Source organism: Archocentrus centrarchus, chromosome 23 (assembly GCF_007364275.1).
Source record: "Archocentrus centrarchus isolate MPI-CPG fArcCen1 chromosome 23, fArcCen1, whole genome shotgun sequence".
Taxonomy (NCBI): domain Eukaryota; kingdom Metazoa; phylum Chordata; class Actinopteri; order Cichliformes; family Cichlidae; genus Archocentrus; species Archocentrus centrarchus.
In genome coordinates, this window is record NC_044368.1 from 21,821,386 (window position 1) to 21,849,352 (window position 27,967).

The following is a 27,967-nucleotide window of genomic DNA, read 5'->3' on the forward strand; positions in this document are numbered from 1 at the left end:
TCCAGAGTATTTATATTAAGCATTGCTCAGCGGTAAGCAGTACCCTGCTGTCAACATGCATTATTTCCATGCCAAGCCTTTGGATAAGCACAAAATAGTCTCACATCAGATTCTTTTTTTTTCTTTTTTCTTTTTGGCTGTATTCCTGTTCTATACCCAGTAGTACAGGTTTAAAAGGGATTGTGGGAAATGTGGTCTTAAGCTTGATAAATAGTACATGTAACATTCACAGTACTTGTGATAGTTGGATTTAGCATTTGTGTTTTTTGTGGGAGTTTTTTTTTTTTGGCTGAACATGGGTGTCCATATGCAGTAGGTTATATGTGTAAATTATCTCAGCATTTTTCCTGTACTTGCTGCTCAGGCACATTCTTGGTTTTCATGTTTATTTATCCAAACACCTACACGCAGAGTCTCTCTCAGTTTATCTGCCTTTCTCATTTTCTCCCTCTGCAGCCTGGAGATAAAGATAAGCTGATTTAGCAGGCCACATTGTGTATGACTGCTTAAATGATTTTGATTTCTATACTGTGGCAAATTGATTTTTGGATTTCCATATTTGGGTGTGATGGCTTGTCAGATAAGCGATATTTCTCATTTAGCTGGAAACTATAACATGGAATCACCTATGTCACTGATCGTGTGTGTGTGTGTGTGTGTGTGTGTGTGTGTGTGTGTGTGTGTGTGTGTGTGTGTGTGTGTGTGTGTGTGTGTGTGTGTGTCTCAGGAGGTGTTGATAAAGATGTGTGGTGAATATGGGTGGCATTGCTGTCCTCGTGTTGACACTTGGCATCTGAGGGGTGCAGTGTTTTATCCTCACTGTGCACACACACACACACAGGGCTGTTCTCACACCTCTAATACTGCTATGTGTGAAACATTGTTTTAAGGTGCTTTTGTCACCTAATGAGAGCAGTGTACAGAGGCAGGCATCCAAAAAGGCCTTCTACTCTCCTCCATTTCATTTGCACGATGTGCTACAGTCAGAAAGCCAGAAATTATATTATAATATAAATAAATATACTAATAATGCCATTGTTAGGTGTATGAGAATTATATCTTATCTCGAAAAACACAATTGATAGAGCCTTAATCTTGTTTACACTTTTGGTATGTGCATCAGTTCAATTTCCATATCTGTCTGTAACATGCCAGTATTTTGTCCACAGAAGGCTGGTTGTGATTGGAATGCACATTAGCAGCTTATCCTTAAAGACACAGATCGGCACAGATGCCTGGTTTTATATCAGGTCTGTCCTTTCTCTCATTATTTGACTGCAGTGCACTCTTTTTCCCAGCAGAGAGAGCTCGAGTGAGTTCCCACTCCTTACCTCTGTGAGTGCAGATATAGTGCGTGGAGTGTGCAGTCATTTTGACTCATTTGTTACGCTGTTACTTCACATAAGCAACTAATAATTCAGTTTGGAATTTGCTTTCTTTCCGTGCAATAAATCTTCTTTAAAATATGACAGCTCATCTGTGCAGATCCTTGTACAGAGCTGGAGAAAAAGCAGCAGAGTTAGTCGGTTAGTGGAGAATGGTCAGGAGAGTGACTCAGTGTTTTTTCATCCTCTTACATCCTTACGTGTGTTGGCTGCTTTTCACTTCACTTATTCTCACGATGCATCTTTTGTCTCTGGCTCCTATATGAGTAATCTGTCTCAAACTTTTTTTTTTAGCATTTCTTTGTTATTAGTGAGTAAAACCATAAAATCCAGTACAAATTTCATGAGGTGGGAATGCAATATTAGAGCAAACATTCAAAATGATTTAGTCTTCAAAATATCCAACCCTCCTCTGACACTGTGAGTGCTCATTGTTGTGACATTATCAGCTGTGTTTTTAAGAGATTTATTTATTTTCTTTAACCATGATGGTCCACCTAATTTATTTCCTGTGGGTTCAGATCAAATCCACTTGACAGTTGGGTGGAAGCAGAGCTGTCTTCCTCCCTCCATTTCCGTCTCTGTGTGAAGTACCTTGATGGTCTGACATATGTCCTCATGGGAGCCTTTCTTCTCTCCTCCCCCTTCAAGTTAAAACACTGGAAGAAACAGCACTTTAGGAAGGTCACACACTCTTAAATGTACATGCACACACACACACACACACACACACACACACACACAAATGCACACACACAAATGCACACAGACATAAAACAGTGTTAGAGGAAACAGCGTGTGATATGAATGGAGTGGCACTCAACTGTAGATACTGTCTACTGAAAATATGACTGATGTTTTCACCTGGCTGATTTGCCCTTTGCACAGCAATGCACTTGGTATTACTTCAGGGTCTTAGGCTAGTGGTTTTGGTCCAGGCACTTTTCCCGAGACCCTCTATACTCCTAGTAATCTTTAAAACACTTCCAAAACATCATGCTGATGGTAAAAAGTTTTTGATGTATTTTGTCAGTCATTATAAATTCTGTTATTCTCTGTTTGTACCTGCTTTCTCCACAGTACACTAGAAACAACCTTTGACACAACAGTAACCACTGAGGTCAATGGGCGGAGTATACCTGCCCTCGCTGCACGCTCCTCCCCCATGTCCTGGCGTCTGGGCCAATCACAAACCCCACGTCTCCAGGCGGGTGACGCCCCCTCAATGCCCAGCGGTTATGCTGCACCCAGGGCGAGCACAACGGGCACAGGCACCACTACAGGGCGCTATAGTGGGCACTCGGACCCCTCCAGGTTTGTGAACAGTTCCCCCTGAGGCACGTAGCTTCAGCAGAAGTGAATGGGGTGGGGTAGAGGGTAAAAAGGCAGGAGGGGGCTGGAAGGAGGGAAGCCGATGGAGCTGGTGTCTTATGCGGCAGTCACACTAGGGAAAACAGTGGCTGGAGACCGCAGCATGACTGAAATTATTCCAGTCATGTGCAGTTAACTCTCAGTCTCGTTGCTCTTGAAACGGTTGCTTCTGTGACCACTTTGGTGTGTCAAGACGGGCATAAAACGGCGATAAGTTGGATTCAGTCTGCTTTCACTCTGCTATGAGATTGCAATTGAATGGGTTTAAGCTGACAATTACATGCAATTTATTTGTGATAATATGGTTATTAACAATGATAAATCAGCAAAAATGGCAGATGTTTTGCAGGTCTGTTGTCATCTACATACACAGAAATTCACATTAAATAGAAATTTACATTTATGACTTAGATTCAGAATCCGGCCAAGAGCTCCTAGATCTGAAAGAGAAATTCTTCCAGGAAGTGATGTGATGGAGTTGCTGCAGGACCATGATCTAACAGGCGCTCATCAATCTTGCTTTTATAAAGGAATATGATCAGAATACAACCAGTTAGTAACCAATTGAGTTGAGTCTCCTATTACAAAGAGACATGTCGCAGACGAGTTGCACTCGCAGTCTGTCTGCATTTGGAAATTAGATGGTGATTATTTGCAAACCTTCACTGTGTCTGAGACTGATTTCTGTCTGTCCAACTCAGACCACAACTGTGTACCACAGTACAGCACAATTTATGTTTATAGCCAAAATTAGTTGAATTGATTATGAACTTGGAAATGAGGCCTGTTCTCTCTGTGCTACGCTGTGGTCTGCAACAGCATCCTGTTTAGTTCTGCCTCCTACATTCATTCCTCCCTCTGCAGATTGCAGCTCTTGGCCTTTTTATGCACTGAACACAGAGCGTGTAGATTTTAAATGTGACATTTTGTTATGCCATTATGTAATAGGTGTAATTTAAACACATAACTATGTATCATCTCTAAAATACAACATATTAGCCCCACAGCGTTTATGCTCAGTAAAAGTCTACTTTAAAGGACATTTGTTTGTTAACTTGACATATTTCCATTCAATTTCAGAGTCCAGAAATTCATGGTTAGTTGTGTATTCATACAGTCACCAAGGCCTCACCTGTCTTTGTCTGCACATTAATACAAATAGCTCACTGTTATACACCAAGGCTGTATATACGTTTTCATGTAAACCCGTACACAGGATGGTTCAGGTAATACATTTATGTGAACCTTGAGAGCACTCGGTACACTGACAGATTACCTGTGTGAGAATGGATAAGCCTGCGTCTTCTGCAAAACATCACAACAGTATCTATGCAGGCTTCTGACCTTCATTCACTCAGTAGCAATAAATGACTTGAGCAAGTGGGAGTTCTCTAGAAAAAGCTTTTCACATTCTACACACAACCATGTGAGCACACCCTCCCACTGGAATCCATGAACTTGGGATTTCCTGGAAAGGGAAAACTGTGAGGGGACGGTAGGGATATGATGTGATGTGGAAAGGTATCTGTAAGATTAAAGATGAAGAAGAGAGCAGAAAATGTAACAACATGTTGGGAGGGAAAGGTGATTAGCTGAATTATTAGCTTAATTAACTTGGTGCTAATGGCCTCGGTGTTCTGCCAGCTGTGTCTGATAGCTATCTGGCAGTTGCCTCAAGTCTTACCACTCGCTCACTGTCGCATACACAGAATCACTAACTCGCCTCTTTTCACTGACTTTGCAAAATACTCACACAGTCTGAATGCTCATTAGATTATCATCAGGCAGCCAAGTCAGAGTCTTCCTCTGGGTTTAGTTAAAATAATTTGCTTCTTTTTTCGTTTCAAAGACCTTAAAGTGTCACAACCACAAGTTAAAGAAAGACTAACTTTCTAGAGCAAACTGAAGTTGAACATTTACTTCCCGTAATTGTTTCTCCTCTCACAGATACCTTACAGATGGCAGCCTTCATCTGTATGCACGGAACACCGGCCGAGCCTCAGACGTACCTTCTTCTCGAGAAACATCCCAAAGAGGAAGCAAAGAGATGCAGGGTGACATTGACAGGTAAGGATGGAGACTGTCGCAGCTGCTTGTTTTGCCAGTGCCTGTTTGATTCACTTGTGAACCACACCTGGGAGTAGCTCCGGTTCCATGCTTTTGCAATTCATGCAACTCAAGGTCGCGCTGACAGACAAAAGCACGTTGTTAAATATTGGGATATTGAATATAGCTTTTACATTCCACTTTTGATTGTTGGTTCTTAGTTGATGTTCCTCTCCAGAGCATCTTGATGGGAATTTGATAGCAAAAGCTTCATTGTCATTCATTTTCAACCACGGCCAGGTGGGCGTTTGCTAAGACAAACTCACTAGACTGTGCTTTGGAGCCAGTGATGCGCGCGCGTGTGTGTGTGTGTGTGTGTGTGTGTGTGTGTGTGTGTGTGTGTGTGTGTGTGTGTGTGTGTGTGTGTGTGTGCGCGTATGTTTATAATACCTTGTGGGGACAATTTTCCTGACATATACTACGTTGTGGGGACCAATTGCTCCTTGTGGGGACTGGAACCTTGTCCCCACAAGGGGAAACCCTGTTTTTGGGTCAGGGGTCAGAGTTAGGGCTAAGGTATGAATTGAGTTTAGGTTAGGGTTAGGTATGTGATGGTTAGGGTTAGGAAAAGGGTAAAGGTAAGGTTTAGGCTGTAGAAATGAATGGAAGTCAATGGAAATTCCCCACAAAGATAGCAAAACACACGTGTGTGTGTGTGTGTGTGTGTGTGTGTGTGTGTGTGTGTGTGTGTGTGTGTGTGTGTGTGTGTGTAAGAAAAGAGCAACGTGCTGTGGTTAGAATGGCAGAAAGGTAGAAACTGCAGCTAAATCATCTCTAACCTGAGTGCATCTGTCCGTTAAAACATTCAACACAATAAGAAGCTAACAGCTTTTTATGAATATTTAACCAAAACAATCATAAAGAGACTAGGTGCCAGTGCACATGGGTCTGGTCTTTTATTTACATAAAATCAGCTAATGAAAAATTCCTGCTTTTTAAGATACAAGTATAATAGGATATAAAGGCAGAAGAAAGGGAACGTGACTAAAGAGGCAGTTAAGAGCTTTCAGCTAGTGACAGATGACGGAGCAAACGTATTCCTGCTCTGCACCAAACATTCCCGGCCTGCTCGTTGTAGATGTGCCTGAGATAAAAACAAAGGGCAAGCAGGGAGTGAGAAACAGGTCCTTCAGCGGCGATGCAGGTCTTCTGTAACACCATCACAGACTTGAAAAAAGGTGAAAAAGAGAGATGGCCATCGATTTGAAGCTGTCAGGCTGAGATTGTGATGACAAGCCATCAGAGGGGCTGCTGGGAATTCACTGATGCAGTGACATTTCCCAGTGTTACAACTTCAGCTTCTGCCAAGACTTTAATGAGTGGCAGTGTTTAGGGGAGTGGGAGGTGTGCGAAGCTACCAGATATGGCTGTCAAGAATTAGCTGGCTTTTGTTGTGTTTTGATTCTGTTCAGTGAAAGCAGTTGTGCTAAATGTGCATGGTTACACAAGGCAAATTTAAACAGGGTTGTGTATGACTTGCAGATATGCTCATGATATTTTGCTTTCTGATATGTGTACATTTTTGTGCTTATATTACCCATCCATATAATCCAATTGTTTTGCAGCCCGGAGAGTTTTTCTGTTTCTGGGTTATGTGCTCAGTCTTGCAAGCTTGTTCGTCATGATAGTCAGTCAAGCCAGTCAGCCTTGGGCGAGCCTGATCATATCTGTGGCTGGCCAAGCGGCAAAACATGCCAGACCTGACCGGAGGTTCAGAATAGGCGATTAACCTGCTTCCTGTCAGTCTCAAACTGATCTGCCTGTCAGACTTGACACTCGGGCAGGAAGATGGGGTAGGATAAGAATAAATATGAACCAAGTGAACAGTCACTTTAATTTCCCAAGGCTCAGCTTAACCCTGCATTTTATCTCTGTATTTAAATATTTTGTATCTCTCACCTTTCCTTGACATAAATCCAGAAAGTGTTCTGCTCTTTTCAGCTAAAGTCTGCAGCAGCACTTCAGGCCTCAGGGGCAATGAGGAGATATTGATGCCTACTTCCCCTTGAGATGCCTGCAGGCTACACACTCCCAGTAGGAAAAGAATTTGAACTCTGGAACCCTGTTTCCTTCATTCCTGCCTCCCTATTCTTTTAAGAAATCAAATGAATGTAGGCGCACATATATACACACACAAATGCACAAAATGCATCCCTCTGATGTGTTATTGTCAGTTACTGGACTGTCATTTCCCACTGACATATGACAAAACTCAGGGGGGAAATCCATTTCTGAACCAATTGCTCGCTCAGCGTCACACTTGAGCCCGGCTTTACCTCCGTGGGACAATATCTGCCTCCCGTGACTGGTTCACAGAAGCTTCTTTCCCACATAACTCCCTGGCTTGAAGTGAAATGAGTGGAGGGTTCAAACAATTTGTTCACTGACTTTGAACTTTCCAGCTCAAACGTGTATGCTGGCATTCTAGGAATGACAAATGCAAGAAAAGCATGTTTTTCATATCTGTTCTATAACTGCTTAGGAAATTAATATATCTTAACTGGCACCAGGATACATTTCTTTCTTAAATCTCAGCTCGATTGCTCTTTTATTCAGGAAAGAATATTTGGCTAAGTTTGTAATATGTAAATATGTAATTTAGTTGACTAAAGGCAGACTTGTTTATATTGTTTTTGGTGATAATTAGTGCATTCATTGACTATTAATATATCTTCTGTTGTTAATCAAGTGGATCAGTTTTATTATTTGATGTTACCTTTTTTATATTTTCAATGTAATATAGTGCCTAAATGACTGTTTGCATTTTACACACAGCATCCCAGTTTTAGGGGAGAGGGTTTTGACTTTCAGGATTTAAGCTGTCTTTGGGTGATAGATGGATAGTGTAAGTTAAGTTTGGAACTAATTATTTGTTCATGGAGCAAAACTGTGCAGTTATTGTGTTTTTTTTATATCAGTAAAGCAAAGAATTAGTGGTCATTAAATTTTCCCCTCTACCTTCGGCTTTTAGATTTCCTCTTTCATAAGTAATAATTGGAAAAGTACACACACACACACACACACACACACCACCTCAAGCATGAGCACAAGTACAAAAGTGCACATCGCTCTCTGCAGTTCTGCTGGCACACTGGCAGCAGCAGACAGAGTTCCTGGGAGGCAGAAAGTGGAAGTTGGTCTGTGTACATAAACTGAGTTCCCATGAGGCTCATTATGTTCCACGCTTTTTACAGTCCATAACGACTCCCCTGGCTGCCATCCATGGCAGCTTTATCCCAAACCAACATAGCCCCTCAGGAAATGTATCTAAATGACTCATCATATTGCGACTCATGGCCTGCAGGTGACTGAAACCATCTGGGACTCGAACCATGTGGACTTAATGTTTACTGCAGTGGTCATGACAGGAGACACTGTATGTGCTCAGTGTTAAATACTGCTCATCTCCATGTCTTTTTAAATCAGCTGTCCAAGTGTCTGCTGCACAAGAAGTGAAGCACTGTCTCGCTCAAGGTGGTTTGCATAGAAGATAGAGAAAAAAGCTTTATATTAGAGTGCCTTCATCCTCAGTATCAGGCCAGAGCCTCACTTTTAATCAAGTGTCACATCAGCTGCTTTTAATGGTACCTTTATGGCTTCCTGCAGGTGACGGTTGTGGCTGGAAACATTTCATGTTGTCTGTGTGCCTATTCCACTGCCGCAAAAGTAATAATCATTACCTTGATGGAATTTCTTCAGGATTGATACAAACATTCACTTGGACTGTTGGTGAATTGATTTATAGTCAAAGGATGTAAACTGCATCTTGATTGGCTGTTGGAGGCATGCAATCACCAGGCAGTTTTCCATTTATGCTAAGAACAGAATACCCTGGAGCCAACCCTCTGCTCCAAAACAGCTGAACAGCAAAAAGCTCAGATCCCTCTTCTGATCAGTCCATTTCAAAACAATGCTGAATATATCCTCGGCTACAAGCACCTGCCTAAAAATACCTTCTTGTCATGCAACATAGATGAGCACATGCTCGTGGCTCTACTGTCAAGAAAAGACGCCTGAAGAGAGTGTTTTGACACCAACAGGCTCCCTGCTCTCAGCAGAGACATGAATAAGTAACAGGGCTTCACTTTTAGCATCCTGGTGCCTCAAGTGTGCTGCCATCTCTGCCTCTCTTTGCTGGACTCTGTCAGCTGGCTCTGCGTTTTTCGGTTGTTTGAAGCTTTGGGGGATTGGAGACAAGTTTATGTGTTGAAAGTGTGCTGTGGTTGTGTTGTCCATGCGTCACAAAAGAAAGCTCGTTGGCATACTTGTCTTGAACTACATTTAAGTGTGTGTGTGTGTGTGTGTGTGTGTGTACAGGCTTCTCCATATGCCGTGTGTGGTGCTGAGCAGCAGGATCTGGGCTGTCACTCCATGTATCAGTGACAGCCGTGGTGAAGCCGCACTGCTTGTCATTGCTGTCGTAAGCAGTGAAGAGATTTGGAGGAGAAGGTTTTTACTATCAATGACAAATGCAGTCATTATATAAGTTTCTCTCATTCTCTCTTCCAGGGGCAACACTTAGGAGGAAAATATTCACATTGCACCTGAAACTGGAGCGCCTCGATGCTTCACTATCTAAGCTTTCTAAAGTCTTCAGGCACCTGTCAGCTTCTTAGACGTTTGTCTTTTTCAGTGTTTCCACCTCAATGAAGAGCACACACGAATCTTAGCAAATTGCGATGATAATTGGGAGATGTTTTATCACTGATTTGAGTACCCAGCTGAGTCTGTGGCTGCAAATGTGTCCTCACTTGTGCAGATGCTTGCATACAGATTTATTTCCTCTCAAAAATGGGCAAATTGTGGCCCACACAACCAGACACTAATTAGCCACCTCTTCATTCAAAGATGCTCGAGGGAAAGCTTCACTGTTTTTGGAAGCTCGGTTTTCCTCCTGTTGCGTATTCTTTGGCATTGATATGAGTGTGTGTGTGTCTGTGTGTGAGAGAGAGAGAGAAATGCTGTATTTTGGGATTTTGGGCGCTGCTGTCTCTGTCATTAATCTGAATATTTCTCAGCATTTCCTCCAAGGGGAAGCCTGGTATTCTCATTAATTACTCTGGTCATGGAATTAATGAAAAGTCAACAAGATGCAAACTGGGCAGTGATGAAATGAACCCAAATCCACTTTGTTTATGTGAGGTTGTAGTCCTGTCACACTTCTAAAGAAGACCACTCTCAATGAAGTTATCTTTTCCCCTTAAAAACTCATCATTATCACTCAGAGAGTTATTTCTCTAACTGTGAGTCGTCCCAGTTGAGTTGTCACGTTAGGTTGACTGAGTGTAGCTCAAGATGTCCAGTTTGTCTCTGCTTTCACTTTGTGTGCACATGATCTTTTGAGTTTAGACAGTGCATGCTGAGATAGTTCTAAAAACTTGATATACTTTATATGACATATCAGGATTTTTGGTATAATTTGTTGCACTTTACATGCATGCTTGGTAAAGTGCTATTTTGTGGGTTAACCTGATTTGCAGGGCACTGATTCCTTCTGTAAACATGACTCTGAGCACAGTGATCTTTATGCTATATGCTGAGTAACTGAGAAAGGAAAGACAGCTTAGACAGCAGAGTCTTAGTGTGAGATTTATTCAAAGCTATATTTTTCCAAAAGTGAAAATAAATTACACCACATTTCAGAAATGCAGAGCCTCCCGGAGTAAAAAGAACTACAGCTACTTTCATCTTCTTTATTTTTTTTAAAATTTAAAGCATATTTTACTGTGTGTGTCCTGGTCTAAAGGTTCTGTAGTTGAAACCAGAGTTATAAAGTGCAAGGTTTTTCCTTGCTGTGATCAGCTGACGTGCAGTGCTTCTGCTGCTCTGAGGTTTACTGTTCTTTGTAGATTTCACTGAATTCAACAAGATATAAGAAGACAGATCAGCTTAAATTTCCACTGATGTCTGCTACCCTTGATGTAAACTAACATTGACCATGCAGCCTGCTCTGCACCCTCCAACACTGTGCATCACCACAGCACTGCAAACGAGCCAGTGTAGCTTGCGCTAATCTGTGATGAAGTGCCTGGTATTTACATGCAACCTTTGAGTGATAAAAAATTTTTGTTTCTATTTGTTTTTCAAGTATTTCACTGCAAAAGCATATCTTCAGCAGCATATTATGTATAGGTCCAGTATCTGATTTAGAACCTCACCTATGCTTTAAATATCCAAGTGTGACTTCCTGAGCAGTCCTTACCTTTGGAAATAATTTACTGTGATTGCCAAAAAACCCTTTACTGGGGAACAACTGATGAAAGTCTTTAATCATACCACCTATTCAGCAAACTCCAACGTGAAGAAACGCTAACTGTAGCTGCTCCCATCCACTGCTGACAGTGTTTTACACAGCGCAAATCTACAGTAAAGCTATAGAAGTTAAAATAAAAGTGTATGTATGCAGAACTGTTAACTTAGGGCAGGGCTGTGAACTGTTAGCTTAGTCTGGCACAATGTTTAAATTAGGCAGGTTGCTGAAGGCTGACAGCAACCTTCCCACTTCCTATCACAGTCATACCTGCAGCAAGGGTGAGTCTAAAGGGGGGCCTGGGGGTGTATAGGACCATATTTATTTCAAGGCTTTAGTAACATTTTTCTGCAGATTTAGTTAATATAAAATATAACGTATGCACACGCAAAAATTTATCTTATGCAGGCAGCAATACAGTCAGATCTCTCTTTTTTTGCCTCCTACTAATGTAAGAAAGCATTCCAAGAAGAAAAGACTATTTTATTGTATGCCTTAGTTTAGGCCAGTGGTCCTCAAATCCAGGCCTTGTGGCCCAGTGTCCTGCAGGTTTTAGATGTGTCTCTGCTTCAACACACCTGAGTCAAATATAGAAGTCATTAGCAGGACTCTGGAGAACCTGACTGCATACTGAGGAGGTAATTCAGCCATTTGATTCAGGTGTGTCGGATCAGGGACACACCTAAAACCTGCAGGACACCGGACCTCGAGGCCTGGATTTGAGAACCACTGGTTTAGGCTGTATGTATACCTTACTTTATTTGACATTACTGTACTTTTATTTATTTATTTTTGCATTAAAAAAGCTTCCTTTTAAAAAATATTATTTTAATATGGTACATACAATGAAAGGGTTTTGATTTGTATGCAGTTAAACTATTAAAAATTTTGCAGTTTCTAAAATGGAAACCAATGAGTTGATTTTAAAAGACCCCTGTTATGAACGCGTCACAGTGATGAGACAGAAAAAAGAATGTAAACCAGGTGGTGGGATATCATTATTTTCTTCATACTGAGCAAGCATCTCCCACCATCACTGGAAGCCACTCCATGCTGCAGTACATAAAAAATGAACTCTCTTGACAATATTACATCTTAAACTATCAGATTTGATTATTCGTTAATTGAAGGTGCCAGGACACTGTTCTGGATCGTTCTGGTCCACTTTAACCCCTGGCTATAAGTACAATTAATGAACAGGCAGCCACAAGGTTTGCATAGCATAAAGAGAGGCCTGAGTCATACACCTTTAAAGCTAAATAATAATAATTTTAAAAAAGTATTTTATGGTTATGAGTGACGTGCTGGCAGGTGTATTTTGTTGTCTTTGGATAGAGCCAGGCTGTTTCTTCCTGTCTAGACATTAAGGTGATACTCTTTATCTGACTCTTTATCAGGATGGTAAATGAAGATGTTTCTGCTCTGGCCAAACGTTAAATCGAAGCTCTTGATCTTTTATAAATGTCAATATGTGTGTTAGATTTTAGCTGCGCTGATACCTCATAGAGGGGTTAGGGCTGTTAAGAAATTCATTTTCAGTAGAATTTATTACTAATTAATAAGATATTCAAATATAGAAGTGTTTCAATGTGATTGAAGACAATTAGGGTGCACACAGGTTCATCTTTTGGTTAGTTAAGAGGCAGCAGAGCCACTCTGGAGATGCCCCTGGCCCCGTACGGAGGTGAACTATCCACCTGGCCTCATCAGGGTGGGCCCATGGGTGACAAGGATGAAGGGGATATTGCTGTGTGAGGTCAGACTTGCCTGTCCATTTCTGTCCGTGATGACAGGTCCCATATGGTCAAGTTCTACTTCAGCTCACATGGGTCATCTGAGCCTCCATCCCTGCCATGGACTGAAAATGATTAAGACTGGGGAACGTGGCTGATCCAGTCATACTTTAACACCCTCCCTGTTGGTCCTATTTTTCATCAGACATAAAAGCAAGAGGAAAAGGGTAAAATGAATTATGAGCTAAGTGTACCCATTCTCAGTTATATATTTTCAGTTTTCCAGACTTTTGGAGGTCTGAGGCCTGACTGAATGTGAGATGAGGACTTTTTTTGGATTCCTTATGTGAATCCCATTTTCATAACCTATTCAATGGTGACACGTTGCAGTTCCTGTAACATTCAATATCTTTCAGGAATTGTTTCCAAAGTATAGAGACTATATGTAGGTGTCCTTAAAATGTGTGGCTCCGGCTGTTGTACCACAACCCACATATTTGAATCAAAGTAATGAAACACTGGAGGAAAATAGGCTGGAGAGCCATTGATCTTAACTGTACAATGATTTAGTGTTGTATTAGAAAAAAAGCAATTTTGTCCAGCAGCGTTCCCAATGTGTTTCAAGTCTTTATGCTCTGCTGATTTAAAACTTTTAATCGAATAAGTTTGTCTAGTTAAACTACCATGTTTACAAAGGAGAAGCAAGCAGCTTATTTGACTGTTGATGCAGCGCATGTGCCGCTGAGAGTTTACACGGGCTGGGAATTAATTTAAAAGACTGAACTGTCTGCATGCTTTTAAGTTTTTGCAACGCAGCTGGAAGGGACTCGTGATGAAATTTAAAAAAAAAATTGAAATAAGAACATCACATTTGGCTCTTTTCATTTTGCGGTGTCTTCTGTTCCACTCAGTATTGTTTAAGAGGATCGTTGAGCAATGTTCATTTTTGACTTTAGATCTTGTGAATATTTTCATGCAGCAGAGGTTCACAGGGATAGACTACACTAATGCGGCCACATCTGTGGTTCGGTTAATGAAGACTCATTCAGCAGAGGCTCTGCTGTATGTAGGTGGATTGCAAGGTAAGGTAGATTTTAGGATAAATAGGCCGCCGGGTGTTTGCCTCAGGGCCATCAATTCATTAGGTTAAATATTTCCAAGGATTTGACTCCATTCATCATCTGGGAGACCTAACGACTTTGTGAAGATAAGAATCAATAAAGCTCCTGTCATTGCTGATTCTCTTTACTGCCATGGAGCCTGACTCTGTTGTGGATTGTGAAATTGTAATCTTGTTAAATGACGCGTGTTGCAGTATAATTACAGCAAACCAACATTTACAAAGACTTTAAATCTGTTATTGTTTGTATCCCAGATTAGGTATCACCAGACTCCAGATTCCAAACATTTTTAACTTGATGGCAGATAAAATCACAAAAAACTCAACAAACACCTTCTGGTTGAATGTTTTATTAACCTGTCATGTTTAAAGTTAAGTCAGTTAATTGTGGCAACCTTGTCAAATCTGTCTCCACACGATGGCATGTCAGCGGTTCATCGTTTATTCTGGTCACACGCCAAGATCAGAACTGGTCAGATGCAAACCTCAGCTGAGGGGCTTTGGAGAGCTGGCACTGTGCTGCCACTGTCGATCAAGTTTTACTGCTATAATCTGAGGAATATAAAAGATTTCCTGTTCGGGAACTGCAGAGGATGCTAGGTTTGGTTTGCCAGATCGTCTGTCAGACAGAGGGGAGGCAGACGGTGGCTGTGTGACCCTCTGATGACTGCTACCCCACCGGTCTCCTCCAAACCGACCCTCATGCCAGCGTTGGTGACCATCTGGTTCATATTGTCCCAGGTTTGCACACTTGCCAAAGTGATGTGATGAAAAAAAAATGATCATTTATTTGTCATTTATTCTGACATTAGTGGCAATACTTCTTACGCTCATTTAAAACATAGCTTTATAACTTGCTTTTATTCCCTGGGTTTGAATCCTCAACATTGTAATGAGTAAATTTTTGGAGTATTTTTTTCTTGAAACCTAGCTGCATTGGAGCAGAGCGAGAGATCTTATCTATCAGATCTTTATTATTTCACATATTCTTCTTTGTCAAAACTTGATGCCTACATTTAGTCATTTGCAGTACATCCATTATAGCATGTGTTTAAGAGTGTTATTATTTTAAGACCTAACCCAAAGTCCTGAGCCCTAACTTATGGTATCTTAATAAAATGACACATTAATAAAGAACAGTGTGGTTAAATCTGAGGTTGCCTGTATTTTTCAGGGTTTTAAATTATTGAGTGGATAGGATCTTATGAAACCAATTTGTTCACATATAAGGGTACACCCCCCCCCCCCCCCCCCCCAAAAAAGAAGAAAACTCTTGTCCAAATATAATGTCAAAGGTTATATACGCTGAAAATCACGAGAATAACTTTAATCCACACTGTAATTTATAATTAAGATGCACTGGTTTCCTCCTTAGCCTGCTCCACTAACATGCTGCCGAGCTTCCTGCATACAGAATATTTCATTAATAGTGACGTTTTTATGGGATTTCTGGAATGAAATTAAGCTCATATTTTGGTATATATCCATCCATTTCATGTTTCCTCCTGCTAGCAACCTGACTGTTAGCCTACAGATGAAGGAGACCAGTTCCTGTTACTGACTCTCTGGGTGGTGAATAAGCTCCTGGAGCCTCTCTTTTTTGAAGTGGAGTGATGTTTACAGATGTGTTGAAGCTGACAAAATGATGTGTGCTGTGCAGTGCAGCAGCTGGGGGCAGAGAGGAAGTCATCTAAAAGACTAAATGTTCCCCCATTCTAGATGTAAAGATTAAGATCCCTCACCACCTCCTCTGTGTCTGGCAGTAAGTGGGATATTCTTTTTGCTTCACAGATGGAGCCCTCCATTTTAGCCAATCAAATCCTCACATGGCTAAATTTATCATCTTGGTACCTAAGCAAAGCAGCATCAGGTTATGCTAGTAGCTGCTAAGTCAGCCTCTAGTCTCATCCTACAAAAGACTGAGGATCAGACTGTGGAGGTCTGGTATATTTTTTATGTTTATTATCAGTGAATAATCAGTGGATTGATCTCTGTAAAATATATAGATCAATCCACTGAAGTGAAGTGAAAAACATATTTTCCCAGGACCTGAAGTCATGATTTTTAGTTGGCTTGTTTTGTGTAGCAGTAGCCCAAAAGCCCAAAGATTTAACATTAATTTCCTGCCAGTATGTTATGGCAGTTTATTTCCCAGATTTCTGAGGAAAATACAGAAATGCTGACTAATCCTCACATGATGTACTGTATTTGTTTGTGTAGAGGCTAAAATAATGTTTTATTGAATGTATCACCTTCAGGCCAGTGGAGGCGGAGGAGGAGGCTGGTGGTTGGACCAGCTGTGGCTTATGTGGGTTGTTTGTTTTCCTTTGCCAGCAGCTTGCCATAGACTTGAACAAACCCCTGCTGGGATGTATTAGCCTGCTGCAGACCCCACGGTGCTGAACAGCTAAAGACTTTGTTGTCGTCTTTGACTGCATTGCAGTAGGACGTCTGGACGCATTAGCCAGCCAGGCCGGGCACTGCTGCTGTCCTGCTGTCTCACTGCTTGGCAGCAGACATATTTCCAGCCCATCCCTCCAAGGTCACCCTGCTCCTTCCTTTAATTGAGTTGGGTCGAGCTGAATTGGATTCCACAATCAGTGAGAAGTCTGATCAGTTTAGTTTGTCTTTTTCTTCTTTTTTTTTTTTTTCTTGTAATTATACTTTTGTTTTTTAAATGTACACATTCAAATAATAATCCAGGATATTTCTTATCTCGAGTAAATGCTGCTTGGCTTCGCTTTATCGCTCTCCTTCACAACAAAGCAGTGAGGCGACCTGGATCCAATTTGCATGTACTCTTCCCTGATAAAGCACATTTCTACCATCATCTTAAATTGTAATAAAAGAAGAAATTGAATGGAAGGAAAATGTTTACCCAAGATGGCTCATTATGTTTGTGATGTCAGGGAAGTCATTAAAATGAAGCTCTCTCATTTTTTCTTGCTGAAGAATCAAAGAGAGAAGTCGTGAATGTATCTAAACAGGCCCCAACACAAGGCTGCGTGGATGGTCATTGCTGAGCATCTCACTCATTCTTCATGAGATCACTTCCAATCAGAGGCTTTCGCCAAAGACACAACATATTCTGCTCTCCAGCGAAGACCTTCCTCTTTGATTTGACTCAATTCTACATCATCATCCTCGTTTAATTAACCCTTAGTAACCCGCTGCTGACGACATGTCTTACTGGCACACCATGGGCTGACAAGCCCATCCTGGTTGGGAGGGGAGATGTAGAGATGGGAGGGGAGAGCTGGCAGTTGCAGTGGGTAAAAGTGGAAGACTGAGTGACTCCTTTCCTCCTGATTCTCTCTCTCTCGTTTCCATTTCCTCTCTTGACTCCCAGTCGAGCCACAGCTCCTAGCTGCTCTGCCAGGTGGGGATTTGCCTCTTGGTAGTGTAGGTGTGGTACTGAAATAAGCAAACCAAAGTGTTGCAAAACACTTCTCTGATAAAACGAGAGACAGCACCCAACCCATGGGAGGTAAGTTGATGGCAAAGCTGGAAATGACTCTATACCTAAGCTCTGTTTGAACTTTGTCGTGTGTGTTTTGAGCGCAGACTGTGCGGTTTGTTCTCTTTATGCACTCCATCCAAGGAGAAAATGAGCCTGTTGCCTGTGAGTCGTTTAAATCTTTGACTTGCATTTCTTCGTGTTTTCTAAAGTCTAATTGCAGGAGCTCAGTGGCATTCATTTGGATTATTGTTCAAACGACTATGAGTGCTTTCCTTTTACATTATTTAAATGGCTGCATTTATCCTCTAAGGCATTTACTGTGTTTCAAAGGCAATTCACTTTGTTTTAGACTAAATTAAAATGCTCTTGAACAGGTTTGATTATTGTCATTGATTTTTTTCCACACTGTTTGGTGTTGTTTGTTGCACCGTGGATGTGGTGAAGTGCTTCAGAGCAGTGTAAACATCACAGACCAGCAGCGGGAGTCTCAGTGGAGTTACAATAAATAGAGAGGTGCACAAATGACACTGCAAACAAGGTGAAAGTGTTTGGGTTCCTGGCAGTGTGATCAGCACCATTGTAAGTAAAGGAAGTTAGTTTGTATGAGGTCAGGCAGCTCTGAGAATCAGCTGTTTTTGTACACAGATGTCAATTAAAGTGAAAACTGTTCATCTGTCATGCGTTCATGTCACTTCATTTTCCGATTCATTTTAAAGAGTTTCTTAATATGTTTTTTCTTTTGCCAAATTTCTATGAATTATTCTATTAGCTGGAGCTAAAACATAAAAATGAAGTGTAAGGTTAAAGTTAAATGTTAAAAAGAAGGAGCTGTTAATGGATCCAAACTGGTGCCATTTCTCCTTCAGATGCCATTACTCTCTTTCTTCTTTCCTGTTTTGTTACATAAGAGGTCCTCTGAGGAAATGTTGTGTTCTCCCATCTGCGGTCATCACATTTTAATAATTTTCAACACTACCTCCTCCAAATGTTTATTAATCTAATCATCAAAATCTCATTTATCTCCAAGATAGAGTGTAATCGCGAGTGTTAGCCTTTCTTCATGCTGCTAATAGCATTTTCTCCTCTGGGCTGTTGAAGGAACAAGACCGACTGTATTGAATATTGCATGAGATCATGTTTGCATGGTTGAGTGGAGCCTCTTCAATGCATTCACAGCATGGAAGCGCTTTGCGAAAATCAAGGATTTGCAGTAGAATCTACAGTGAAATAAAAACATCAGTCCAGCAGGTAGCTGTCTTTGGCTCATGAGCACCTTTTACTGAAGCTTCTTTGGGTCAGCAGGTGCCTTGTTAAAGTCCTTCTTGTAGATATTCCATGCTGAGATTTCCCCAGCAGGTCCCAGGGATTTAAAAATGGGCCGGAGCTTTTTATAGTTACCTTACAGTTCAATACCCCTCCTCTCCTTCACCCACTTATAGCAAGTTACACTATGTGGGGCTTTACAGCTGAAGACATCACAGCATCATGAGGGAAGAAGTGTGTTTTCATATTGATATTGAGGTGGAAACTATAACTTGATTGACACGATCTTCCGTTTTACTGCCTTGCTTATGAAACATGGGAGAGAAGCCGGCATCTCCTCTCAAGCAGACTGTTCTGTACATTGTGGCTCATTGTTAATTTAAGAAGTTATGCCACAGAAGTCTGGCCCACCAGCTCCTGCTGTTGGGTTATGGAGTTCGTCTGTGCCTTTCTGAGGATGCCACCCCCTCCAAAAGGAGATGCAGTGACGTGCAGGTCTGAGAGGAGGCGCTTGGTTAGCCACAGTTCTGTTAGTTTCAGGGAGTCATCCTGATGAAACATTCAGCCCATTACAGTCAAGAGCAGGAGGACAGTTTATTTCTGTTTCCTTTTTGTGTTATCAGCACTTTATCCCAGGAATCACACACCCAAAACACAGTAATGCTGCTTCACTGCTCAGCTGACACTGAAGGTCCAGTAATAAGAGTCTTCCCTGAGCTCTGTGCAGGCTGATCAATACAGATGCTCAACTATTACCTGACTTTGTGCTGAGGTATCTGGAACTCATTTTCTGTTCTCTCTAGTTTGAAAATAGGCTCTCAAGGTGCCCTCTCTACTTAAACAGAACAAACTTATGCAGTCACATCCTCTGATTAAAGTTAATGTGGACTCTTTCAAACACCTCTTGTTTTGTTTGCTTTAAAAAAAATCTTCATTCATATGAATGAGATTTTTAATTCTTCTTAATTTATATTTTATAAATATAACCAAAAATATCATCGTTTTCTTCCCAAGTCTTCTAAAACATTTCACTGACATCACAGCCTGACGTAAAGGTGCTCCTGCTGCTCATTTTACTGATTAACATAAATGGGCTGCTAAAGATCAAGGGCATCTTTACTTTGTAGTTATGACTGCAGCAATAATTTAATGTGATTCATAGAGATGTTTACTCTAAAAATTACAAAGATATTGTTTCAGTCATCCCCCACAGCTCAGAGTAATTCTCTACAATGATGATTTTCAGCATTAGCGAGGCCACCAAAGTATGAAAGGGCAATCTGTTGCTACCAGGGGGACACTGTGCAAAATAATTCCCATTTTTAGATAAGAATTGGAAGTCAGTGAGCTTTTTCACAGCCATCTGTCTCCGCTTACTGTTTATGATGATAGACTTCATCACTTTCCCGCTGCTGTTTCACTGTTCCCACATTTGTATTTTGTAGCTGTTCAGCAGTTGATTTTTCAAGTCCAGTTGGTCTCAGTTTGGAGGAAACTGACAACGATAAGTAAAAAGTGAAGTTTTAAAAGAAACTTGAATGATTTTTGAGCCAAACCATCTGATCTCTGTTAAATCCTGTCTCTAATTCTTCCCCACAAGTTTAATTATACATAAGCTTTCTGTGTGTCTGCTAACAGAAACTTGTCTCTTGGCGGGGGTTTTTGGAGGATTTCCAAGTTCATTTGGACTGGTACATTTTGTTTGGGGGTTTCAGTTTGACTCCATCTGCCCCTGTTGTCTGTCACGCAGAGGAAGCCCGGCCTCACAGGAAGCAGCAGCAGCAGCACGACGCCCCTGTCACTTTTGTAGGTCCTGAGACGAGCAGAGCAGAGGGGGTAACTTTAAATCAGATCATGGAGGTGACTTGGCAGCCTGTCACGTCACAATTTAAATGCATCTTAGACCCAGCACAAACTGCACATTTAACCTGGATACTCAGCCAGCAGCATCAGCTTAAGTGCAGTTAAAAGGAGAAGATTAAAGCAAAGCAGTCGAGGCATGTTTGGCTGCCATTGATCGAGCTTTGTTTGTAAGAGCCGGGTTTGCGCAGAAACACACCGGCTCAAACACTTGGTTTTGATATTAGAGGCTCGCTCTCAGTGCTCAACAGCAGCCTCTTTTCTGTTGAATTTCTCCTCTAAAGCTGTAGATACATGAGTGCAAAGCTCAGACTGACAGCTGGGATACCATTTATTTTTTGTACAACGAGCTCCTGCTGTGCTTTATTCCTCCATCTCTTAGACGTTTTTCCAATAATGACTTTGACTTGACGGAAAATGAAATCTCAGAATGACGGATTAAGATGACAAAATGAGAAATCGGTTTTTGATGTTTGCTTTTGTGGTTCTCTATACAAACATTTCTTGTTCTTTTTTTTTTTTTTTCCAAAAAGGGCTATTTATTTTTCCAGCCTAAATTTCTAGAAATTTTAAACTTATTATAAATTGTTTCACCTGAAGTTTTATGCTGTTGTTCTGAGTCGCAGACCTGGTCAGATTCAGGCTGTGAAGATAAATGTTGCTCATTTGATATCTGTCAGAAGACCAAATCAATTTTGCATTGCACCAGTGGACAACTAGGTTGCTAGGTGTCTGCTCACTGCTACATTCATTACAGGTGTCAGGTGAATGCACGCCACCAATTAATGTTTTTGCACGTACACTCTAGTGCCGTATTTTTGTACACCTCAGTTTGCCCGACATGAGCATGTCTAAAAACATAATTACAAGGAAGCATTTTGTGAAATTTTGTGTTATATGAAAGTCCTTTAAGATGTGTGTGTGTGTGTGTGTGTGTGTGTGTGTGTGTGTGTGTGTGTGTGTGTGTGTGTGTGTGTGTGTGTGTTACCTGTCTGAATATTATAGGATGCGTTGGTGTGAGGACTCATTCTGGTAGTATTGATTGTGTCTGACTCCATTATTTATTTATTTTTTCATAAATGAAACTCTTGGAGTTGTTTGGTCCGATTTGTCATGCAAATTAAGGGCGTGTCTCCGAACACACAGACACGCACACAAAGGCAAACACACATACAGATGAGACATGACATGTTGGCATGGAAACCAATTAGTATGTGTGAGGACAGTGTCTGTACTGTACACATGTCTGTGAGCTGTCACATCTGCAGTGCTGGCTGACTCTCACTTTGTGTGTAGAAATCTTGGTGCAAGAGCACAACGAAAGCAAATATGAGCAAATACACTATTACTGAAGGTGATTAATTATGTCTGATGGCAACAAATATAGCTTGAACTTTCTGCACTGTAGTCAAATAATAAATAAATCATCAATATGCTTGTTTGATCCATGTGTCTTTGATTTAGGGGCTCTAAGGTGTCTGATAGATAATGACACTGATAGTAAATTTTCTTTCACAATTAATGTCCCAGTGCTGTTTTTCCCCTTCAAAAATACCATAAAGTCATTTCGGTCCAAAGAAGGGGCACAGCTGTTTGATAAGACAAATTAGACAAATCATCTGCTAACCTGTTATCCTGCTAACCTGTTATCCTGGATGGTGAGAAGGTTAAACTTCACTCCTCTTGGTCTCACCCACTCTCTTCTTCTTCATCCTTTGTCCCTCTCCTTTAGTTGGGACGACAGCAGCTCAGTGAGCAGCGGCCTGAGTGACACGTTGGACAACATCAGCACCGATGATCTGAACACACCTGCATACTCCTGTGTCAGCTCATCACGCAAAAGCAAGGGAGCACAGGTGAGCCCGCAAATACTGACCACTTAATAGCCAGTCTCACTATTGCATGACTAATGCATGTTAGCTGACTGTGGATCATCTATGAAGTCTTTAGGCTTCTATGACTCTTCTTCTATGGTTTAAGGCGACTTATCTACTATTGGATAAGGTACCATAAAATTTGGTGCAGAGGTCATAATGTTTCAGTTTAATTCATTTAAGTGTCAAAATGTTGAGCAGCAGGCCTTTGGGTTTAGTATTCATCATCGCATGCAGGATGAATTTGGTAAATTTCATACCTGCTAAACATCAGCGTCCAAGTTATTTTCAGTTTAGTTTTGATTGACTGTTTTTCACTTTTTATTACCTTCAACGTTGGTTTTAGTTTATTTGATGGGTGGCTTTTGTCTGAGACAAGATTTAAGGAGTTTCTGAACTGTTATTAAAATAAAAGCCCTGCACTCAAAGTCATCTGCACTCCCAAATCTCATTAAACACATGCACTAATACCTCTTCATGCCAGTTGTGTTTTAGTTAACTATAATAACCTTGATAAGCATCTTAGCATTGTGAGCATGCTGCTCTGGTAGCACTAGTGTTCAATTCAAGGCTGAGACTGTCGCATCAGGTCTCAGTCTTGATGCCTATAGAGCAATTAGCAGCTGTGAGTAATCAGTGTTAGTTGCACAGTAATCATTTCCCAAACTAATAAAAACATGTTTCCTGCAGTGTTCAGCTTGAAAATCATGACTTTGCATGTCTTGCAACATCTTCCTGTTTAAAGTTTCACATTTCTTTCCATGTTTCAGCTTTGTGTTATTATTCGATAAAGGTGCACACCTGCAAATTTACACACCTACTGGACCTGTTTTGCTTCATTGGGGTAATCTCTCATTATAAACTGGCAGTGGAGATTATAAAAGAAGCAGGCGTTCAGGTGTGAAGAGTTAAATAAAAAAATGCTGTTGCATGGCATCGAGGGCAATCTAAGATTCAGGATTTATTGTGCTTGACATGCACTAGGTGATAAAGTCATCTCAGCATCTGTTGCATTAGTTCTGACTATTCCCTACTTATAGAGGTGCAGTGACTATTTGCTGGATAACGCCTTCATTCTTTGACATCAAATTCAGTTTGATTTCATCTATATAGCTCAAAATCACAGCAATATGTGGAGTTTATATAGTGAGAGGAAGACCTTACAGTTTTATAGATTGACCGTCTGTCTTGACATGGGTCGTGTGAGGGCAGAGCAGAGAGAAAAGATGAGCATTGAGAAATAACAGAACACACAGTGAGCCTGTTGGGTGGGTCAGTAACCACAGATCAGAATCATGCAGCATAGCGTGAAGGGAAAGTGCAAAATCTGGTTACAGAATCTGGTTGTAAATGAGGATAAAACTAATCTAATTCAATCTGCACACACCAAGCAATATTAATTGTCAGATCTGATAAAACGCCTACAGATGCTGAGTTCCAAGCATATTGGTTTAGCATGAAATCAAGGCCAGTCTGTGTGTCAGCTCTGAATTCACAGCTGAGGGAATTAACTGTGGACAAAGGGCCAATGCTCAGTTCTCCTCTGAGACTTTGAATGTATTCTGCCAAGTATTCTTGGCCCCTCATGAAATACTCAACAGACTGGGCTCTTAAGAGACTCTACTGTTGCTAGGGAGACTGACCATCTGTTAAGGTAGGCTAGCTGTCACTGCTGCGTGTTTGAGTTTGTGTGGGTGCGTTCGTATGCGTCTCAATAGCTGGATGTGGGAGATTACAAAGATAGCTACCACTTCACACGCAGACACAAACCCCGCTGCTCAGCTTGTGCAGAGACTTACATTTCTTTTTGCTGACTGAAGTACCATGCTGGAGGTTTAGGGTGTCGATTTCTGATAGTTTAAATATTTCAGACATTTTTCAAGGAATTATGACTTAGTTAGTTTCCTCCTCATAAGGCAGGTTTGATGATGAGTGATAAAAATAAAAAACTTGCTTGCAGTCGTTACCTGCCACTGTATATAGATTTTTTTTAATGAGACTCTTCATAATTGTTGATATGGAACTGCAGTGATGATCAGGTAATGCCTTTAAGACTCACTGGTACAAAACTGCAGCCCCGAATCAGCATCACAGTTTTGTTATTGTACTCATCTCATTATCATCTATTTATCAGTTCATGTGCTTACTCTGTTGCCCCTTACACCGCCCCACAGTCCCAAAAAGGAAGCAGATCCAAGCATGCGGAGCAGGAGGTGAGCAGCAGTTGGGCTGGAGCTGAGGACCTGAAGAAGGTGGAGGAGGAACTGGATGCAAGCATGGATCCCAGCGGCGGCTCTTCTCGCTGGAAGCCCTCCTCATCCTCCCCTTCCTCCCAAACCCAGTGCCAGTACGAGGACGCCAGTCAGAAGGCGGCTGCGCTGGCCCAGATGTCCCAAACGGGTTCATGGAGGAGGGGCATGACAGCCCAGGTGGGCATTACACCCCCCAGATCCAAGGGGACCTCTGCTGCCCTGAAAACACCAGGTAAGAAATGAAGCATGCATCTTTATCTTGAACTGACATAAGAAGGACAGCAGGTGATTAGATTGGGCCAAAACTAATTTGACTATCTGAATAAAGTAGTAATCTGCGACATAAAAGACATAAAATACCAAAACAGAAAATGTGTTTTCACTTAATGCATCGACTGTTAAACAGTCTGATGAGCTAATCTGTTCCATTAAATGAAAGTATGTCAAAAAACTGATTAGTGAGCAAACAAAAGTTAAATATCAGAACATCTACATGTATAATTTAAGACAAAGATAACTTTATAATCTCTTTTAAGTCGCTTTCCACTTAGATCAAAAGAATTCTTCTCAGTGGGTTCATTTGTTTTTTTTTAAGCAAGTGTAAGAAGCGGTTTATTCAGCAGACTTTAACATACCTGCACAGTAACTTCAAAACTAACCTACATCTATTACATTTATATAATATTATAATATTAGAAATGATTGTCTGTTAAATATGCTCAGAGAATTGGAGACTGTTAAATGTTTAATCTACACAGAGAGTTGTGTTTCAGTTTTCACTGTAGCTGAGCAGCAATTACTCAGCTTCTGCCTGTAGGCAACAATTTATTGATTCTGTGGCACCAAAGGATAAAAAACAAGTACTTGGTAAAATTCTTGTATTTGTGTTAACAAGTGTTCATGTGATTTAACAGGCAAAACTGATGATGCTAAAGCCTCAGAGAAGGGTAAGGTGCCTTCCAAGAGCTCAGCGAGCATCCAGCGTTCACCCTCAGATGCTGGAAGGAGTAGTGGGGACGAAGGCAAGAAACCCCCTTCTGGCATTGCACGCCCGCCCACCACAGGCTCCTTTGGATACAAGAAGATCCAAGGTCCCACTGGCACCCTAATCACCTCCAGTGGTGCAACACTCGCCAGTGGCTCAGCCACTCTGGGCAAGGCACCCAAATCCTCAGCTGCCATCAGCAAAGGCGCAAGCATCAGCGGTGTGCGGAAGACCAGTCTAGATGGCTCACAGCCCCAGGATGATGGTATTCTGCTCAGCTGCAGTGGCTCCAAAGTGACCCTGCAGTACCGCTCCCTGCCCAGGCCAGCTAAATCCTCCAGCGGGGTGGCCGCAGGTCGCAGCGGGCATCGCTCCAGCTCCAGCAGCATCGACTCAAATGTCAGCGGCAAGTCAGCCGGTGGAGCAGCGACACAAACGTGCGGTAAACGCAGGGACGGAAAAGTGGGCTCAGAACGCTCTAGTCCCATTACCATCAACCAGACAGATAAGGAGAAAGTGGCGGTGTCAGATCAAGACCCAGCAGCAGGACTATCCACCTCCCCAAAGTCCAGCCCCACCTCCACTTCAGCAGGCCAGTCAGGCCTCAGGCAACCAGGCTCCAAGTACCCCGATATTGCTTCTCCTACCTTTCGCAGGTCAGACACACCATACACGCCTACTGCTCTCATTCTGTCTCTGTCCCTGACTTTGTGTGTTTCTGTGTGAATCCAGCATTTCACCACATTTCTGTTTCAGTTCCCTGATCGTTAGTTAAATGCAGTGTCTTTTATAGCGAGGACGTTAGGTCAGGTTTCTTTTAACGTGGTGTTTAGTAATGCTTTCCCAGTGCAGGCAGTTCCCCAGACCTCTGTAACAGACAGGTCATAATGTCAAAGCTTTACTTAAAAAAAAATCTGTCATCTCTATCAATTTTAGATATATTTGGATGTGCAAGATGAAGATTGGACACTGAATAAATCATATTAGATTGCCTTCATGGAAATATACTGGACTGCCTAGCTAAGGGGTGCCATAACATAGAGTGTTCCCTGGTGTAGGTGATAAGCTGCTGCAAACGAAACACATCTTTGCCCTGAAGACGAGGGTCTGATGGCTTTTCATTCACATGAAGCAGATCCAGCCCAGCAGTGTTTATCAGAACAGACAGCAGACAGGAGTTTCTCTGCACACCAGCCCCTGACTCATTAGAAGCATGCATTCGGCAGGCGTGTCCAAGCATCCGTCCCATTCAATCTGTCAAGCCAACACGTTTCATCTGCATGTCATGGCTTTTTTTTTTTTTCCCCCCGCAGAGTGTGTCACCTATATATTGTGTGATTGCAATGACAGAGTGGGACAGGCGCGAGCAGAGTAGCAGGCTGTCTGAGCATATGCAGAAGGCAAACAGGGTTGAGTGGCCTAACAGATTAGGTTATTTAAAGTCGCAGGGTTGAAACTGCAAAGCTGTGAGAAAAAATGTGTCAGTATAAATTACTGAGAGTTCATATGTAAAATGAGGTAGAGTTTGCTGCCAAGGATAAATGTATTGTAAAGTGTGCTTAGTTTTTTATTTATCTGCTGTATAAAGTTGGTGTTACAGTAAAGCGAGGGGATGATTTAGAAGCTGTTTTCCACTAAACTAAAATGGGGTTCTTGATCCTTGTGACCTGTATAGTAGTTTTCTTTGTAATGTATGTTAGGCCAGTGAGAAGACCTCACCTGTCGAACCCAGAGTATACCAGAGTCCTTCATTTTTCCAGTAAGGAGCTTGTAGATGCTCATCACTTGTCCTTTGAGCATTTCTAAATGATTGCACCCACCTCTCTGCCCTCAGATTGTTTGGCACCAAAGCTAGCAGCAAGGCCAGCTCTCCGGGCACGCCTGACTCTGGCAAGTGCCCCTCAATACTGGGCAGCCCCCACGGCACACTGGCGAGACAAGCCAGTCTGGACTCGCCTTCCTCTGGCACGGGGAGCCTGGGTAGCGCTGGCGGCCTGAGCGGCGGCAGCAGCCCACTGTATGGTAAAACCCCAGACCTGTGCACCGACTCCCCGGCCTCCAGCCCAGCCTCTGGCCTCTCCCTGCCCTCCAACGCTCGGCCCTGGCCTGCCTGTAGCTCATCAGCTGGCAGCAAGGACACACTGAGCTGCCAAAGCATGACCAGTCTGCACACCAGCTCTGAGTCCATTGATATGCCGCTGGGCCACCATGGGCCCAAGGTTACACGAACCGGCAGTGTCAAGTCCACCCTGTCTGAGGGGTGAGTAACAGGAATACGATTGGGAAGAATCGTATTCATTGTTTCATT

The 27,967-nt window shown here is 41.9% G+C and overlaps 1 protein-coding gene across 3 annotated transcripts in view; it reads left to right on the forward strand.

Moving 5' to 3' along the window:
• nav3 (neuron navigator 3) overlaps positions 1-27,967 on the forward strand; it is a 178,825-nt gene that overhangs the window by 119,621 nt on the left and 31,237 nt on the right. For all 3 annotated transcript variants that reach the window (XM_030719892.1, XM_030719893.1, XM_030719894.1), the window contains exons 11-16: positions 2,466-2,699; positions 4,704-4,823; positions 22,281-22,404; positions 24,597-24,906; positions 25,589-26,315; positions 27,494-27,919. In XM_030719892.1, the coding sequence (XP_030575752.1) occupies positions 2,466-2,699; positions 4,704-4,823; positions 22,281-22,404; positions 24,597-24,906; positions 25,589-26,315; positions 27,494-27,919 (1,941 nt within the window). The remainder of the gene's footprint in view (positions 1-2,465; positions 2,700-4,703; positions 4,824-22,280; positions 22,405-24,596; positions 24,907-25,588; positions 26,316-27,493; positions 27,920-27,967) is intronic.